The 18,986-nt window shown below is 47.2% G+C and overlaps 1 protein-coding gene across 1 annotated transcript in view; it reads left to right on the top strand.

The window, feature by feature from the left end:
• The first annotated feature begins 1,240 nt into the window (after positions 1-1,240).
• cep170bb (centrosomal protein 170Bb) overlaps positions 1,241-18,986 on the top strand; it is a 63,607-nt gene continuing 45,861 nt past the window's right edge. The window contains exons 1-4 of the mRNA XM_060915741.1: positions 1,241-1,345; positions 1,636-1,725; positions 5,207-5,285; positions 5,449-5,507. Coding sequence (XP_060771724.1) covers positions 1,241-1,345; positions 1,636-1,725; positions 5,207-5,285; positions 5,449-5,507 — 333 coding nt within the window. The remainder of the gene's footprint in view (positions 1,346-1,635; positions 1,726-5,206; positions 5,286-5,448; positions 5,508-18,986) is intronic.

Raw genomic sequence — 18,986 nt, 5'->3', positions numbered from 1 at the left:
CCAGACCCAGGAACAGCTTTGACCCAACAGCTATCAGTGAACTGAACTCACACCCCTCCACCCCCTACTGCCACCACAACAACTTTACCTCAAGTGCAGTCAGAATACACTCGTGCAATAACTGCAGAAGTCACTTTAAATTGTTTTATCCACTTAAATTATTTTATATTTTATTTATATATTCTATTTTTATAGTTATTACTTCTTCAATTGGGGCGGCACAGTGGTGTAGTGGTTAGCGCTGTCGCCTCACAGCAAGAAGGTCCGGGTTTGAGCCCCGTGGCCGGCGAGGGCCTTTCTGTGCAGAGTTTGCATGTTCTCCCCGTGTCCGCGTGGGTTTCCTCCGGGTGCTCCGGTTTCCCCCACAGTCCAAAGGCATGCAGGTTAGGTTAACTGGTGACTCTAAATTGAGCATAGGTGTGAATGTGAGTGTGAATGGTTGTCTGTGTCTATGTGTCAGCCCTGTGATGACCTGGCGACTTGTCCAGGGTGAACCCCGCCTTTCGCCCGTAGTCAGCTGGGATAGGCTCCAGCCCGCCTGCGACCCTGTAGAACAGGATAAAGCGGCTACAGATAATGAGATGAGATGAGACTTCTTCAATTGATAGCTTATTTTAATGTGTGAATGAGCCAATGAGTTGAGTGAATGGGGTTCAGTTTTCCTTTGTTTTAAGAGAGACAGGAAATTTCGTTGTATGTTAATATGCAATGATGCTAAAGGACATTCTGGTTCTGATGATGAGGTCTAAATCCTGACTGATACATTTAATTGATGTTATGGATGGATGGATGTCATTCCGATGTAGATTTGAGCTTAGCTGCTGTGACACAGCTTTTTCTGGGATCTTGGTCTGAGGTCTGCTTTTTTAATCAGGGGTTTGATAACTGTGAATTTTAAGTGCATATCCAGTGCTAAGGGAGGAGTTGAGTATGTTTAATAGAGGTTTAAGGAGATGTGACTGTGCGACCGCACTGATCTCACAGATTGATGTATCTCTCAGTAACACAAGCGAGTAGCGTGAGAGTGGAAGTGTTTTGATTGTGACAGAACCTCACTATAGGCTTGCTCATTGGGGATAGATTAGGGATAAAATTAGCTCATGTTTAAAGTAATTACATTTCTGTAAAGCTGCTTTGCAACAATGTCTATTGTTAAAAGCGCTATAAAAATAAACTTGACTTGACTATTGAGTTTCCTACTGTTTCCCAGAATGCTCAGTGGCTGGGGGGTGGAGTAAAGATGAGTGTGACATCATGGTTTTTGGTGAGCAGCTCCGGCACTCGGCACCGGTTGCCACGGGAGATGATCTTCGTGGGCCGTGAGGACTGTGAGCTCATGCTGCAGGTGAGACGTCATTAAACACACAGAGTGTCACTAAAGCAATTTTTGAACATTTATTTCTCTGAAACTAACTGTCATGTGATTGGATCAGCTGTAATGATGGCATGCATTTAACACCTTCATGATGTGTGCAGCTGCTTCAGCCAGTCCTGGTTAACGATAACAAACTACTAACATATTAATAATGATTAGACATCTGTTTCTCTATCTGTCCATCTGTCTCTCTCACTGATTCTCACTCTGTCTCTGTCTGTCTCTCTCTGTCTGTCCCTCTCTCTGTCTCACTCTCTCAGTCCCGCAGTGTAGACAAACAGCATGCTGTGATTAACTACAACACTGCTACAGATGAGCATTTGGTGAAAGATCTTGGCAGTTTAAACGGGGTAAAGTTAACATCTCCACTTATATCATTGTTTAATAATTTATTTTACACAACAATAATAAGCAACAATCACATGATAAGTGCACTGTCACGTTATGGTTCATCAAGTTGTGTCTCAAACAGCAGTGTCTTTATAAACACTCTACACTATATGGCCAAAAGTATGTGGACACCTGACCATGGGAATTAATGTGGAGTTGGCCTCCACTTTGCTGGTATAATAAACTTCTTTCTTCTGGGAAGACTTTCTACATGATCCTAAAGTGTGTCTGTAGGAAAATATGTCCATTCAGCCAGAAAAGCATGAGTGAAGTCAGGAACTGATGTTGGGTGAAGATGCCAAGCTCGCCATCAAAGTTCTAGTTCATCCCAAAGGTGTTCAGTGGGGTTGAGGTTGGGGCTCTGCGAGTTCCTCTACATCAGACTTTTTATGGACCTCGCTGTATGCATAGGGACACTGGTCATGCTGGAAGAGGAAAGGGCCTTCCCTGATCTGCTGCCACATACACGTGTGTGAAATGTCTTTGCATGCTGAAGCTGCTCTTCACTAGAACTAAGGGGCCTAGACAGTGGTGGTGATGGGAGGGTGAAAACAGTGGTCTGAAAAGAGAATGTTAGCTTCCTTTAATCAGAGGTGGACACCCCACCTCCTCCAGCCCACCTCCCCCAGCCCTGCCCTTGAGTGGAAGTCTGTTAAACCACACTCATTTTCAAATATATGCTAATCAAGACTCACTGAAAAACTCCTGCCTCACACACCCACACCCTGTTCCTCACCCTGGGCCCTCCTCTCCAGCTAGCAGACAGTTGGTTTAGCCTGTTCGTCTGCTCCCTGGCCTTGGCTCTGGAGTGTCAGAAGTTAACTAGGCCTGTTCTGAGACTATGAGCTATGCTACAAGAAATGAGAGCAGCACCTTCCCGAGTGGGATGGATACCATCCCGCCCTAACAGGCCAGGCTTACCCTCAAAACTACTCCAATTATCTATAAAGCCCACATTGTTTTCAGAGCACCACCTGGATGACCAGCAGTTCAGTGACCATAACCTGCTGTAAGCTACATTTCACAATATTAGCACTGCGAGTTGACTGGGGTAGGGACACCAGGGCAGGAATGTAATCAGCTGACTTGTGGTAAAGGAGGCATCCAGTAATAGTACCACCTTTAATGTCACTGATCTCTTCAGTGTGACCCATTCTACTGCCAGTATGTGTCTATAGAGATCACATGGCAATGAGTTTGATTCTGTGCACGTTTGCAGTGGCTGTGGCGGAAACACCAGAAATCAGTAATTAGGACGAATCCACATATATTCAGCCATATACTAGTACATCTCAAACAATTAGAATATCATGAAAAAGGTTTTTTTTTCATAATTTAATTCAAAAAGGTAAACTTTCATCCATCCATTATCCATAACCACTTATCCTGTGCAGGGTCGCGGGCAAACTGGAGCCTATCCCAGCTGACTATGGGTGAGAGGCGATGTACACCCTGGACAAGTCACCAGATCATCACAGGGCTGATACATAGACACAGACAACCATTCACACTCACATTCACACCTACAGTCAATTTAGAGCTACCAGTTAACCTAACCTGCATGTCTTTGGACTGTGGGGGAAACCGGAGCACCCGGAGGAAACCCACACAGATACGGGGAGACCGTGTAAACATCCACACGGAAAGGCCCCCGTCGGCCACTGGGCTTGAACCCAGACCCTTCTTGCTCTGAGGTGACAGTGCTAACCACTACACCACCGTGCTGCCTAACAAAACTATAAAGGTGCAAGAAATTGGCCCAGGCCACCTTACCCTATACCAGCTTTCTCTAACCATTTCTAACCACTACACCACCGTGCCGCCATAAACTTTCATATATTCTATATTCATTACACATAAAGCAAAATATTTTAAGCCTTTTTTGTTTTAATTTTGATGATTATGGTGTATAGCTCATGAAAATCAGAAATCCAGGATGTCAAATTATTAGAATTTTCCTAAGATCAATCAAAAAAGGATTTCCAATACAAAAATGTCCAACTATTGAAAAGGATGTTCATTTATATGCTCAATACTTGGTTGGGGCTCCTTTACCACAAATTACTGCATCAGTGGGGCATGGCATGGAGGCGATCAGCCTGTGGCACTGCTGAGGTGTTATTGAAGCCCAGGTTGCTTTGATAGCGGTTTCAGTTTGTCTGTATTTTTTTTAGGTTGGATGTTTCTCATCTTCCTCTTGACAATAGCCCATAGATTCTCTCTGGAGTTCAGGTCAGGCGAGTTGGCTGGCCAGTCAAGCACAGTAATATCAGCAAACCATTTGGTAGTAGTTTTGGCACTGTGGGTAGGTGCTAAGTCCTGCTGGAAAAGGAAATCAGCATCTCTATAAAGCTCATCAGCAGATGGAAGCATGAAGTGCTCTAAAATCTCCTGGTAGACACTGCATTGACTTTGGACTTGATAAAACCCAGTGGACCAACACCAGAAGATGACATGGCACCCCAAATCATCACAGACTGCGGAAACTTCACACTGGACTTCAAACACCTTGGATTCTGTGCCTCTCCACTCTTCCTCCAGACTCTCGGACCTTGATTTCCAAATGAAATGCAAAATTTACTTTCCTTTGAAAAGAGGACTTTGGACCACTGAGCAACAGTCCAGTTCTTTCTCTCCTTAGCCCAGGTAAGACGCTTCTGACGCTGTCTCTGGTTCAGGAGGGGCTTGATATGAGGAATGTGACAGTTGTAGCCCCTTTCCTGAAGACATCTGTGTGTGGTGGCTCTTGACGCACTGACCCCAGCCTCAGTCCACTCCTTGTGAAGCTCTCCCAAGTTCTTGAATCGGCTTTTCCTGACAATCCTCTCGAGGCTGTGCTCATCCCTGTTGCTTGTGCACCTTTTCCAGCCAGCCTTTTCAGCAATGACCTTCTGTGGCTTACCCTCCTTGTGGAGGGCATCGGTGATCGTCTTCTGGACAACTGTCACGTCAGCAGTCTTCTCCATGATTGTGGTTGTGTGGACTGAACTAGACCGAGACACACACGGTGTTTATACTGTTTTACTAAAACTAAAAATGAAATATTCTCATATTTTGAGATTTTTTTTGGGCGGTGGCCCATAATCATCAAAATTAAAATAGAAAATGCTTGAAACATTTTAGTTTACATGTCATGAATCTAAAAGATATTAACTTTTCTCTTTCTTAAATAACTAATGGAAAATATTGAAGTTTTTCACAATATTCTAATTGTTTGAGATGCACTAGTAGTGTATGTACATATAATACTGTGTGTGTGTGTGTGTGTGTGTGTGTGTGTATGCTCGTGTTTGAGACAAAGCCTTAATACTCACTAGGAATGAACGCTAACTCAGAAAAATAGTGATGTAATTAATAGTTTAATATTCAGAACTCAGAACCCTAAACATCTAATGTGTGTGTGTGTGTGTGTGTGTGTGTGTGTGTGTGTGTGTATATCAGACCTTCGTGAATGACCTGAGGATTCCTGATCAGACGTATATCACACTCAAACTCTCTGACATCATTCGCTTTGGATATGATATCCTTCTGTCTATTTGTATTTATTATAAACATTTGATTTTTAAAAGAAAAAAACTGAAGTTGTAGCAGCTATTTGAGCTAATCTGTGTTGTGGTGTGTGTGTGTGAGAGAGAGAATGCATTGTGTGTAAATGTGAATATTTAACGTTAACTGTGAGAAACATTCCCATGTGTACATTCTGGAGCGAAGTCAACACCGAGTACCGGAGGAGGCTCTGAAGGTAACGTCATCTATCTCACTCACTCTCACACACACACACACACACACACACACACACACACACACACACACACACACAGAGTGTGTCACAGTATGGTTTGTGACTGCGTGTAATGGTGTGAAACTGTGTGTGTGAGACCATGTGATGGCATGAAAGACGGTGTGAGACAGGGTGTGATTGCATGGTACAGTGTGAGACAGTGTGTGATTGTGTGGTACAGTGTGAGACAGGGTGCGATTGTGTGGTACAGTGTGAGACAGGGTGCGATTGTGTGGTACAGTGTGAGACAGGGTGCGATTGTGTGGTACAGTGTGAGACAGGGTGTGATTGTGTGGTACAGTGTGAGAGTGTGTGATTGTGTGGTACAGTGTGAGACAGGGTGCGATTGTGTGGTACAGTGTGAGACAGGGTGCGATTGTGTGGTACAGTGTGAGACAGGGTGCGATTGTGTGGTACAGTGTGAGACAGGGTGCGATTGTGTGGTACAGTGTGAGACAGGGTGCGATTGTGTGGTACAGTGTGAGACGGTGCGATTGTGTGGTACAGTGTGAGACAGGGTGTGATTGTGTGGTACAGTGTGAGACAGTGTGTGATTGTGTGGTACAGTGTGAGACAGGGTGCGATTGTGTGGTACAGTGTGAGACAGGGTGCGATTGTGTGGTACAGTGTGAGACAGGGTGCGATTGTGTGGTACAGTGTGAGACAGGGTGCGATTGTGTGGTACAGTGTGAGACAGGGTGCGATTGTGTGGTACAGTGTGAGACAGGGTGCGATTGTGTGGTACAGTGTGAGACAGGGTGCGATTGTGTGGTACAGTGTGAGACAGGGTGCGATTGTGTGGTACAGTGTGAGACAGGGTGCGATTGTGTGGTACAGTGTGAGACAGGGTGTGATTGTGTGGTACAGTGTGAGAGTGTGTGATTGTGTGGTACAGTGTGAGACAGGGTGTGATTGTGTGGTACAGTGTGAGACAGGGTGCGATTGTGTGGTACAGTGTGAGACAGTGTGTGATTGTGTGGTACAGTGTGAGACAGGGTGCGATTGTGTGGTACAGTGTGAGACAGGGTGCGATTGTGTGGTACAGTGTGAGACAGGGTGCGATTGTGTGGTACAGTGTGAGACAGTGTGTGATTGTGTGGTACAGTGTGAGACAGTGTGTGATTGTGTGGTACAGTGTGAGACAGTGTGTGATTGTGTGGTACAGTGTGAGACAGGGTGCGATTGTGTGGTACAGTGTGAGACAGGGTGCGATTGTGTGGTACAGTGTGAGACAGGGTGCGATTGTGTGGTACAGTGTGAGACAGGGTGCGATTGTGTGGTACAGTGTGAGAGTGTGTGATTGTGTGGTACAGTGTGAGACAGGGTGCGATTGTGTGGTACAGTGTGAGACAGGGTGCGATTGTGTGGTACAGTGTGAGACAGTGAGTGATTGTGTGGTACAGTGTGAGACAGTGTGTGATTGTGTGGTACAGTGTGAGACAGGGTGCGATTGTGTGGTACAGTGTGAGACAGTGTGTGATTGTGTGGTACAGTGTGAGACAGGGTGCGATTGTGTGGTACAGTGTGAGACAGGGTGCGATTGTGTGGTACAGTGTGAGACAGGGTGCGATTGTGTGGTACAGTGTGAGACAGGGTGCGATTGTGTGGTACAGTGTGAGACAGGGTGCGATTGTGTGGTACAGTGTGAGACAGTGTGTGATTGTGTGGTACAGTGTGAGACAGGGTGCGATTGTGTGGTACAGTGTGAGACAGGGTGCGATTGTGTGGTACAGTGTGAGACAGTGAGTGATTGTGTGGTACAGTGTGAGACAGGGTGCGATTGTGTGGTACAGTGTGAGACAGGGTGCGATTGTGTGGTACAGTGTGAGACAGGGTGCGATTGTGTGGTACAGTGTGAGACAGGGTGCGATTGTGTGGTACAGTGTGAGACAGGGTGCGATTGTGTGGTACAGTGTGAGACAGGGTGCGATTGTGTGGTACAGTGTGAGAGTGTGTGATTGTGTGGTACAGTGTGAGACAGGGTGCGATTGTGTGGTACAGTGTGAGACAGTGTGTGATTGTGTGGTACAGTGTGAGACAGGGTGCGATTGTGTGGTACAGTGTGAGACAGGGTGCGATTGTGTGGTACAGTGTGAGACAGGGTGCGATTGTGTGGTACAGTGTGAGACAGGGTGCGATTGTGTGGTACAGTGTGAGACAGTGTGTGATTGTGTGGTACAGTGTGAGACAGTGTGTGATTGTGTGGTACAGTGTGAGACAGTGTGTGATTGTGTGGTACAGTGTGAGACAGGGTGCGATTGTGTGGTACAGTGTGAGACAGGGTGCGATTGTGTGGTACAGTGTGAGACAGGGTGCGATTGTGTGGTACAGTGTGAGACAGGGTGCGATTGTGTGGTACAGTGTGAGAGTGTGTGATTGTGTGGTACAGTGTGAGACAGGGTGCGATTGTGTGGTACAGTGTGAGACAGGGTGCGATTGTGTGGTACAGTGTGAGACAGTGAGTGATTGTGTGGTACAGTGTGAGACAGTGTGTGATTGTGTGGTACAGTGTGAGACAGGGTGCGATTGTGTGGTACAGTGTGAGACAGTGAGTGATTGTGTGGTACAGTGTGAGACAGGGTGCGATTGTGTGGTACAGTGTGAGACAGGGTGCGATTGTGTGGTACAGTGTGAGACAGGGTGCGATTGTGTGGTACAGTGTGAGACAGGGTGTGATTGTGTGGTACAGTGTGAGAGTGTGTGATTGTGTGGTACAGTGTGAGACAGGGTGTGATTGTGTGGTACAGTGTGAGACAGGGTGCGATTGTGTGGTACAGTGTGAGACAGGGTGCGATTGTGTGGTACAGTGTGAGACAGGGTGCGATTGTGTGGTACAGTGTGAGACAGGGTGCGATTGTGTGGTACAGTGTGAGACAGGGTGCGATTGTGTGGTACAGTGTGAGACAGGGTGTGATTGTGTGGTACAGTGTGAGACAGGGTGCGATTGTGTGGTACAGTGTGAGACAGTGTGAGATTGTGTGGTACAGTGTGAGACAGGGTGCGATTGTGTGGTACAGTGTGAGACAGGGTGCGATTGTGTGGTACAGTGTGAGACAGGGTGCGATTGTGTGGTACAGTGTGAGACAGGGTGCGATTGTGTGGTACAGTGTGAGACAGGGTGCGATTGTGTGGTACAGTGTGAGACAGGGTGCGATTGTGTGGTGCAGTGTGAGACAGGGTGCGATTGTGTGGTACAGTGTGAGACAGGGTGCGATTGTGTGGTACAGTGTGAGACAGGGTGCGATTGTGTGGTACAGTGTGAGACAGGGTGCGATTGTGTGGTACAGTGTGAGACAGGGTGCGATTGTGTGGTACAGTGTGAGACAGGGTGCGATTGTGTGGTGCAGTGTGAGACAGGGTGTGATTGTGTGGTACAGTGTGAGACAGTGTAACAGAGTTGGAAATGTCCTTGGTGAATTTCACTAAAAATATTTGGTTCTGTGATTTATACGAGTTTGGAGCCACCTGGTGGTGTATTCTTGCAGCTGCAGTAGGTTGGGTTTTTGCACACGATGCTTACTCCAGCTAGAAAGAGTTGTCTACGCTGGAGGTAAGTTCAGTGGTATAATGCTCCGTGTATATCCATAATTGTAATATTATAAATGTGTGCATACTAAGGTTTGCAATTAAAAATGTTGTTTTGAGTAATACTGCTACACGGTCATGGAGTTGCAAACGATTGTGCATTAAAATTGTAATGTTATTTTGGAATGATCATTTCTGACCACGTTATGAACTTGCTAGTCGGTTCGCTGCTAGTCAGAGCACACTTGTATTCTTTGTTGTTGACCGTGGACAGTAAGCTAACTATCTCAATCATTCCGTGTAGGTTACAGATCTACAAATGTACAGCAGCTGCATTGTATTATTTTCTGTTTCACCAGGTAGGCGTTGTCATTACTTTTATGTCTCAGAAACGTAATTGAAATGCAGAAAACTGAGGTGTATTTTGTCTCGTTGCTTGTCTGATTCAATTCTCCCTGTAACTTTAAGGAATCAAATATTAAGTACTGTTGATGTTTAGTGTGGATCATTTCAAAGTAGTTCTTGTCCTGTTCATTTACCCAACAATGGAATGTTGTAATGGAATGTCCCGCTGTTTAATGAGGGAATGTTATCGTAGAATGTTTGCACTTGTTGCGTGTGTAAAAAGAAAATGGCTCCGTGTCTCACTTTGATAATTCTTAAAGTTAATCACTATACGATCACAAGCCAGCTAGAAAGAGTTGTCTACGCTGGAGGTTACAGATCTACAAATGTACAGCAGCTGCATTGTATTATTTTCTGTTTCACCAGAATAAAAGTGAGTTGGAGCCAGTCCTTGTCCGTCCTTCCTTGCCTTCGACCTGCCGCTGAACGCGGTCTGTTACACTGGTGCCGTGACGCCGTGACACAGATCAGCTTGATGCAGATCCTTCCGAGGAGCTGCGCGGACTTCGTGGAGTTCAAGATCGCCGTCTGTCCGTGTTATTATGTCGGTTGTGGTCAGGTATTAGGAACTACTGTTGCTCCACTCACTGTCAATTGTTCTGTATTCTGAGTATAATACTGTTGAGATTTATGATTGACTTGTGTGTAATATATATATATATATATATATATATATATATATTTTTTTTTTTTCTTTTCTCCTTCTATTTTTTTTTTCTATCTCATCTTAAGACTGCTATTGCATAATGGATAATATGAGTGATCCCAGTGTTGAGTCAGACTTTAAATGCCTCCCTCTTGGGAGAGGTATGGGTGCAGTGAGTAGCCATTCACACATGGAACGAGTGGTTGGGAGGGATGTGGGTGGTACACCTGTGTTGCCTGCAAGGAATAGGGATTCGGGGCTGGGTACATACCTGGTGGGATCGCCTTTAGGGCAGAGGTCACAGGGTGGGCCACATCATTCAACACCCAGCGGTAGTGATGTGACATTGCACCAGCTTTCTGATATGATAGTACAACTGGGCTCACAGATAGGGGAGTCTATAGCAGCTACACTTACGTCCAGTGGTGCTATGGGTGGGGTTGGCCTCACAAACACACAGCATACAGGTGACACACAACATTCTCTACACAGTTCGCACACTCAGTCCGACAACACTATGAATACACATGGAGAGGGTACGCCCATTAGTGTGGTTGTACATACTGACAAAGAACCTGTTATTTTCAGGGGTGACGGTACTGACAAATACACAGTCACTGAATGGGTAGATCTGATGAAATCCTACTTAAAGAAACAGAAATGTGATGTCGCTTCTCAGATAGAAGTTGTAATGGGGAGGTTGATGGGGAGAGCCAGAGATGTAGTCAAAATTGGCCTTAGAAGTAATCCCCCCCTTAATCATTCACCAGATGCTGTATATGGCATACTTACACAGTATTTTAGTCTCACATCTTCATGCCTGCCCCTCCAAGACTTCTACTCTACTCTGCCCAGTCAGAGGGAGAACCCTGTTGATTACTGGATTCGGCTCAACAAAGTGGCGGACATCGCTGAAGAGGGCCTAAAGCGTCAGAGCAGACATGCTGGGGATATGGGTGGAGAGATAGCCAAGATGTTCGTGAAGCACTGCCCAGATTCAGAGTTTGCCTCTGTGTTCAAATGCAAGCAGATACATGAATGGACGACAGCGGAGATACAGGAGAGGGTTGATGAATATCAGAGGGAACGGGTGTCTTCAGTGAATGTGTCAAAGACTAATGTATCACCACTGATTTGCCACGAGAACCAGCAGCTGTCGCCCTCTCCAGTTCCCCAGGCCCACCTGCCGTATCTGACACCCTTGGCCCAGCAGCAGCCACCACAGACCCTCTCTTCATTGCCACAGTACCAGCGACCACCCTTGCCCCCTACACTGCAGGCCACACCACTGCAGAGTCAGCAGACTGACAGCACTGTTATGCTCACTGAAATGATGTCTATGCTCAGGGAACTGCTGGCTAAAACACAGTCTGGAGATCGAAGGCCTGTTCCACGCCGTGGCGGTGGGCAAGTTCGGAACCGGGGCCGGCCTGAGACAAATTGCCGTGTCTGCAATGACATAAACCACACCACTGAGTCCCACTGCCGTTTGAACCACCTCTGTTTCACATGCTTCAGACCTGGCCATGCGCAGCGCTCATGCCCCGCTAGGCCCTCAGCTCAAAACAATGTACAGGGAAACTAAATGACCTGTGCGTCGAGGGGGGCCGTATGGGTCATGGAGATAACTCCCACATTGATGATGCTGCCGTTTTATACAACAATGTTATGACTTTGAATAATTTAGAGACTGTCATCATTCAGAATACACAAAAGCTCAGGGGCAGTGATAGCCTATTTTACACTCCTGTTGTAGTCTCGGACAAAGTAACTCTTCGAGCTATGATGGACAGCGGCTCCATGGCCTGCTCGCTGAGTAGTGAAGCACAAAAGAAACTTATTGGATCTGGGGCTGTTGACCTGAGCAGTGTGGAAATGACTGATGTTGTCTTCGTCGGATGTGGTGGTGTGCGTGTGAAACCTGAGTCAGTGGTGAATCTCAAGATGGTCGTGTATGGATGTAAAGTGTCAGTGCCTGCCTTCGTTGTGGAGAATCAACAGGATGATTTGATCATCGGTTCTAACGTTCTTAGACATTTAATTCGTCAGTTCAAGAGTGACGCCAGTTACTGGAAGGCTGTATCATCATCTGCTTCAGGTGATCAAGAACGTGAACAGTTCCTCTCTCTTCTCGCTGGCCTGGAACGTTGGTCTGGTGGTGAAGTACCAGACAAGGTCGGTACAGTGAGGTGCAGCAGGGTTGTCACTCTGCCGGCTGGCGGAGAATTCCTTGTGTGGGGCACTCTTCCAAAAAATGTCAGGATATCTCCAGGTTGCACTGTCATGACCGAGCCAACGTCCTCTCGCTCTGCTCCCAGAGGTATTATGGTTGCCAGAGTCATAACGCCTCTGTGGGGCGACAGATGGGTCCCTCTCAAGATCCTGAACATCTCAAACGGCCCTGTCACGCTACGGAGGAATGCAAAGCTTGCTGACATCCACACCTGCCTAGCGCTGGAGGACATGGAGGTCCCAGAACTTAAGACTTTGAACCAGGCCACGTCTGTTAGGCCTGCTGGAGCGTCGTTTGAGATGGCAAGTGCAGAGACTGTACGGGAAAGACTGGAGCGTATCGGCCTGAGTGACCTGGACATTGAGTCATGTGACGTGTCTGCAGAATGGCGTATGAAGCTGGCTGAACTTGTGATGAGATATGAGGATGTCTTCTCCCGCCATCATCTGGACTGTGGCGAGGCCAAGGGGTTTGTGCACCGTATTCGCCTTACTGACGATAGACCGTTCCGTCTTCCCTACCGGCGTGTTCCTCCTGCTGAATATCAAAAGCTCCGCCAGGTCCTCAACGAGATGGAGGAAAAGGAAATAATAAGGAAGTCTGCAAGTGAGTTTGCCTCGCCTCTTGTCCTTGTGTGGAAGAAAAACGGTGACCTGCGGGTGTGCACGGACTTCAGATGGCTCAACAAACGTACAGTGAAAGACGCACACCCCCTTCCACATCAGGCCGATTGCTTGGCTGCCCTCGGTGGGAATGCATTCTTCAGTACGATGGATCTCACATCTGGCTTTTACAATATGCCATTGCATGAAGAAGACCGTAAATATTCTGCGTTCACGACACCAATGGGCCTATACGAGTATAACCGACTTCCTCAGGGCCTCTGTAACAGCCCTGCCAGCTTCATGAGGATGATGACCAGCATATTCGGTGACCAGAACTTTCTTAGCTTGCTGTGCTACTTAGATGACTTACTGGTCTTTGCCCCGACAGAGGCATTGGCTCTTGAGAGACTGGAGCTGGTGTTCAGTCGCCTCCGCCTGCATAACTTGAAGTTGGCCCCGAAAAAGTGCTGGCTGCTCAGGAGATCTGTAAAATTTCTGGGGCACATCATAGATGAGTCTGGTGTGTCTACAGATCCTGCAAAAGTGGAGACTGTAAACAAAATGACCGCTGCAGATTTGATGGAGCCTGACAATGCAACTCCGTCTCAGTCCCGTGTCAGATCCTTCTTGGGCATGGTGAACTACTACCAGCACTTCGTGCCCAATTACTCCACCATAGCAAAACCCCTTTTCGACCTCCTGGCTGGCCAGAAGCGGAAGGGCAGACCATGCACAAGGCGCCCTGCTCAATTCAGGAAGTTAACACCGTATGATTGGACACCAGACCACCAACGGGCTTTTGAGGACTTGAAAACAGCCTTGGTGACTTCTGTTGTCTTGGCCCACCCAGACTTCACACGCCCTTTCGTACTGTCCACTGATGCTTCGCTGGATGGCTTAGGAGCAGTGCTATCTCAGATCCAAGAAGGTGACAGTGTGGCACGACCAGTGGCTTTTGCCAGTAAGTCTCTTTCACGAGCCCAGAGGAAGTACCCCGCTCATCGTCTCGAATTCCTTGCATTAAAGTGGTCTGTGTGTGACAAGTTCAGCCATTGGCTCAAGGGACATACATTCACTGTTTGGACTGATAACAACCCCCTCACGCACATAATGACCAAACCACGTCTAGATGCCTGCGAGCAACGGTGGGTGGCAAAGTTGGCCGCTTACACGTTTGATATCAAATACATCCCTGGCTCAAAGAACACTGTAGCTGATGCACTGAGTCGTCGACCGTTTGTGGGTTCAGCTGTTGGACAACAGTTACTGCGACATCGCTACAGTGAACTCCTCTCGAGGGCAGTGCCTGTCTCCTCTGATTCTGTCCAAGAGGCCTTCAGGCAGTCAAATGTCACACAAATGGACTTTGGCAGTGTGAGAGAGGAAGAGTCTTGTGCGTCTGGGTGTGCCAAGATACAACCACTTTCCAGAGAGGAGGTCTCAGCCATCCTTGAGACGCACAGTCTATGGGAGTCCAGTGCCAGAGTGCGAGCTGTCAATGCCCTCCAGCAACTCCCACAGCTGGTTCCACCTGACGAAGACTCCCTGCCTGCGTTCTCAGAGAGAGAGCTGCGTGAGGGGCAGTTGAGTGATCCTGTCCTCTCCAGAGTGTTGTACTTTGTGGAACGTGGCCGACGTCCCTCCAGGAGGGAGAAGGCCATGGAGTCTGTCATGGTGATCAGATACCTGAAGCACTGGGAGAAACTGACTACTTGTAACGGGGTCCTCTACAGAGTGTCTAAAGACCAGCTGTCCGGGAGGAAGAGGTTCCAGTTTATCGTTCCTGACTCATTCCGATCTGAGGTGCTGAAGGGTATCCACGACAACGCTGGCCATCAGGGGCAGTTTAGGAGCCTGAGCCTGGCTCGCCAGAGATTCTTTTGGCCCCATATAGACCAGGATGTGAAGGAGTACGTCCGCCAGTGCCCGAGGTGCGTCATCAGTAAGTCAGCTGATCCTGATGGAAGGGCACCTCTTGAGAGTATTAAGACCTCTGCACCTCTAGAAATAGTGTGCATTGACTTTTGGTCTGCAGAGGACTCTAACAACAAGTCTGTTGATGTACTGGTGGTCACAGACCACTTCACCAGGCTAGCACAAGCCTTTCCATGCCGAGATCAGTCAGCCAAACAAGTGGCAAAGCAACTCTGGGAAAAGTACTTCTGCATCTTTGGATTTCCGGAGAGAATCCACTCAGACCAGGGTGCTTCATTCGAGAGCCAACTGATCAGTGAACTGCTGAAGGTTGCCGGCGTACGAAAGTCTCGGACCACACCGTACCATCCAATGGGAAACGGTAGTGTGGAGCGCTTCAACAGGACACTGGGCAACATGATCCGTGCACTCTCGCCTGAGGCTAAGCAGAACTGGCCCCGACACCTTCAGACTCTCACTTTCATGTATAACTGTACAGTGCATGAGACCACAGGCTACGCCCCCTTCTTCCTCATGTATGGTAGAGTTCCACGCCTGCCTGTTGACATCCTTTTCAAGAATGTCCTGCGAGATCCAGAAATCAGTAGTTACGATCACTATGTAGTGTCCCTAACTAGAGATCTTCAAGAGGCTATGGCTATCGCTCAGGACCATGTCAATAAGGAGCAAAATCGCCAGGCTGAGCTTTACAACCGACGAGCAAAAGGGAAGCAGATTGCTGTTGGCGACAGAGTCCTGGTCTCAAACAAGCGAGAGAGAGGGAAACGAAAGACAGCTGACAGATGGGAGTCCACAATTTACACTGTCATAGACATCAACACCTCCACACACACCTATCAGATCCGGCATCCTGAGACAGGACAAGTGAGAGTTGTGCATCGCAACCTATTGATGCCTGTTAACTTCTTGCCTATTGAAGTGGATAGTGCCTCCAGTTGCACCTTCATGTCTTCCTGTGGGGTGGAGTCCAGTGAAGTGGATGGAGTGAAGTCTATTGTGGGAGACAACGCTGCTAGTAGCAGGACTCAAGAGTGGGTTGACAACCTGACAACAGTGAATGTGGATGGCCATTTAGAACACGGTCCACCTGAAGACGCCCCGAGTATGAGTGAGTCCAGGCATATAGGCAACCTACATACAGACACACACACAGAGCGGAGTTTCACACACAGTTGCTTACACACCTCTTCAACTGACACCCAGGACACACACACACTCACTGGAGTCCACACTGATGACACTTGCAGTGTGCTCCCCACCTCCCCTGAGCCTAGCACTGTACATACAGTTAGGACTCGTGTAGGACGGATAGTGAAACCAGTTAGCCGTCTGTTATATCAGATGTCCAAACAGGATGTTGTTAGTGATGTCAGTCAACTTCTTGAAAATTTCTCTCAGTCCATGTTCTAGTTCTTGCACTAACATTACAGCACACAGATACCCATATCTTTGTCCCTTTTATGTCACATCCCAATGGTATTGGTTTAGCAGAAGTGAGTCAACCCTGAAGTACTGAATTGTTGGATATGTGTTAAACATGGACTGTGTGGGGTGTAGACGGCACCCTGCCTCCGGAGGTTGGTAGTGAGATTGGCAATACTCTCCTTCCATCTCATCCTTTACAGGATACTTTTGAGTCGGATTATTTGTGTGACCATGTTATTTTTTTATTTATTTTTTTTCTTTTCTTGTGATATTTAATATTTTAGCAAAATTCAGTGGGGGTGGGTGTAACAGAGTTGGAAATGTCCTTGGTGAATTTCACTAAAAATATTTGGTTCTGTGATTTATACGAGTTTGGAGCCACCTGGTGGTGTATTCTTGCAGCTGCAGTAGGTTGGGTTTTTGCACACGATGCTTACTCCAGCTAGAAAGAGTTGTCTACGCTGGAGGTAAGTTCAGTGGTATAATGCTCCGTGTATATCCATAATTGTAATATTATAAATGTGTGCATACTAAGGTTTGCAATTAAAAATGTTGTTTTGAGTAATACTGCTACACGGTCATGGAGTTGCAAACGATTGTGCATTAAAATTGTAATGTTATTTTGGAATGATCATTTCTGACCACGTTATGAACTTGCTAGTCGGTTCGCTGCTAGTCAGAGCACACTTGTATTCTTTGTTGTTGACCGTGGACAGTAAGCTAACTATCTCAATCATTCCGTGTAGGTTACAGATCTACAAATGTACAGCAGCTGCATTGTATTATTTTCTGTTTCACCAGGTAGGCGTTGTCATTACTTTTATGTCTCAGAAACGTAATTGAAATGCAGAAAACTGAGGTGTATTTTGTCTCGTTGCTTGTCTGATTCAATTCTCCCTGTAACTTTAAGGAATCAAATATTAAGTACTGTTGATGTTTAGTGTGGATCATTTCAAAGTAGTTCTTGTCCTGTTCATTTACCCAACAATGGAATGTTGTAATGGAATGTCCCGCTGTTTAATGAGGGAATGTTATCGTAGAATGTTTGCACTTGTTGCGTGTGTAAAAAGAAAATGGCTCCGTGTCTCACTTTGATAATTCTTAAAGTTAATCACTATACGATCACAAGCCAGCTAGAAAGAGTTGTCTACGCTGGAGGTTACAGATCTACAAATGTACAGCAGCTGCATTGTATTATTTTCTGTTTCACCAGAATAAAAGTGAGTTGGAGCCAGTCCTTGTCCGTCCTTCCTTGCCTTCGACCTGCCGCTGAACGCGGTCTGTTACAACAGTGTGTGATTGTGTGGTACAGTGTGAGACAGTGTGTGATTGTGTGGTGCAGTGTGAGACAGGGTGTGATTGTGTGGTACAGTGTGAGACAGGGTGCGATTGTGTGGTACAGTGTGAGACAGGGTGCGATTGTGTGGTACAGTGTGAGACAGGGTGCGATTGTGTGGTACAGTGTGAGAGTGTGTGATTGTGTGGTACAGTGTGAGACAGGGTGTGATTGTGTGGTACAGTGTGAGACAGTGTGTGATTGTGTGGTACAGTGTGAGACAGGGTGCGATTGTGTGGTACAGTGTGAGACAGGGTGCGATTGTGTGGTACAGTGTGAGACAGGGTGCGATTGTGTGGTACAGTGTGAGACAGTGTGTGATTGTGTGGTACAGTGTGAGACAGTGTGTGATTGTGTGGTACAGTGTGAGACAGTGTGCGATTGTGTGGTACAGTGTGAGACAGGGTGCGATTGTGTGGTACAGTGTGAGACAGGGTGCGATTGTGTGGTACAGTGTGAGACAGGGTGCGATTGTGTGGTACAGTGTGAGACAGGGTGCGATTGTGTGGTACAGTGTGAGACAGGGTGCGATTGTGTGGTACAGTGTGAGACAGGGTGCGATTGTGTGGTACAGTGTGAGACAGGGTGCGATTGTGTGGTACAGTGTGAGACAGGGTGCGATTGTGTGGTACAGTGTGAGACAGGGTGCGATTGTGTGGTACAGTGTGAGACAGGGTGCGATTGTGTGGTACAGTGTGAGAGTGTGTGATTGTGTGGTACAGTGTGAGACAGGGTGTGATTGTGTGGTACAGTGTGAGACGGTGCGATTGTGTGGTACAGTGTGAGACAGTGTGTGATTGTGTGGTACAGTGTGAGACAGGGTGCGATTGTGTGGTACAGTGTGAGACAGGGTGCGATTGTGTGGTACAGTGTGAGACAGGGTGCGATTGTGTGGTACAGTGTGAGACAGTGTGTGATTGTGTGGTACAGTGTGAGACAGTGTGTGATTGTGTGGTACAGTGTGAGACAGTGTGTGATTGTGTGGTACAGTGTGAGACAGGGTGCGATTGTGTGGTACAGTGTGAGACAGGGTGCGATTGTGTGGTACAGTGTGAGACAGGGTGCGATTGTGTGGTACAGTGTGAGACAGGGTGCGATTGTGTGGTACAGTGTGAGACAGTGAGTGCTTGTGTGGTACAGTGTGAGACAGTGTGTGATTGTGTGGTACAGTGTGAGACAGGGTGTGATTGTGTGGTACAGTGTGAGACAGGGTGTGATTGTGTGGTACAGTGTGAGACAGGGTGCGATTGTGTGGTACAGTGTGAGACAGGGTGCGATTGTGTGGTACAGTGTGAGACAGTGAGTGATTGTGTGGTACAGTGTGAGACTG

Source organism: Neoarius graeffei, chromosome 3, assembly GCF_027579695.1.
Source record: "Neoarius graeffei isolate fNeoGra1 chromosome 3, fNeoGra1.pri, whole genome shotgun sequence".
NCBI lineage: Eukaryota > Metazoa > Chordata > Actinopteri > Siluriformes > Ariidae > Neoarius > Neoarius graeffei.
The sequence above is the reverse complement of the archived record's forward strand: the minus strand, read 5'-3'. Positions and strand labels throughout refer to the sequence as shown.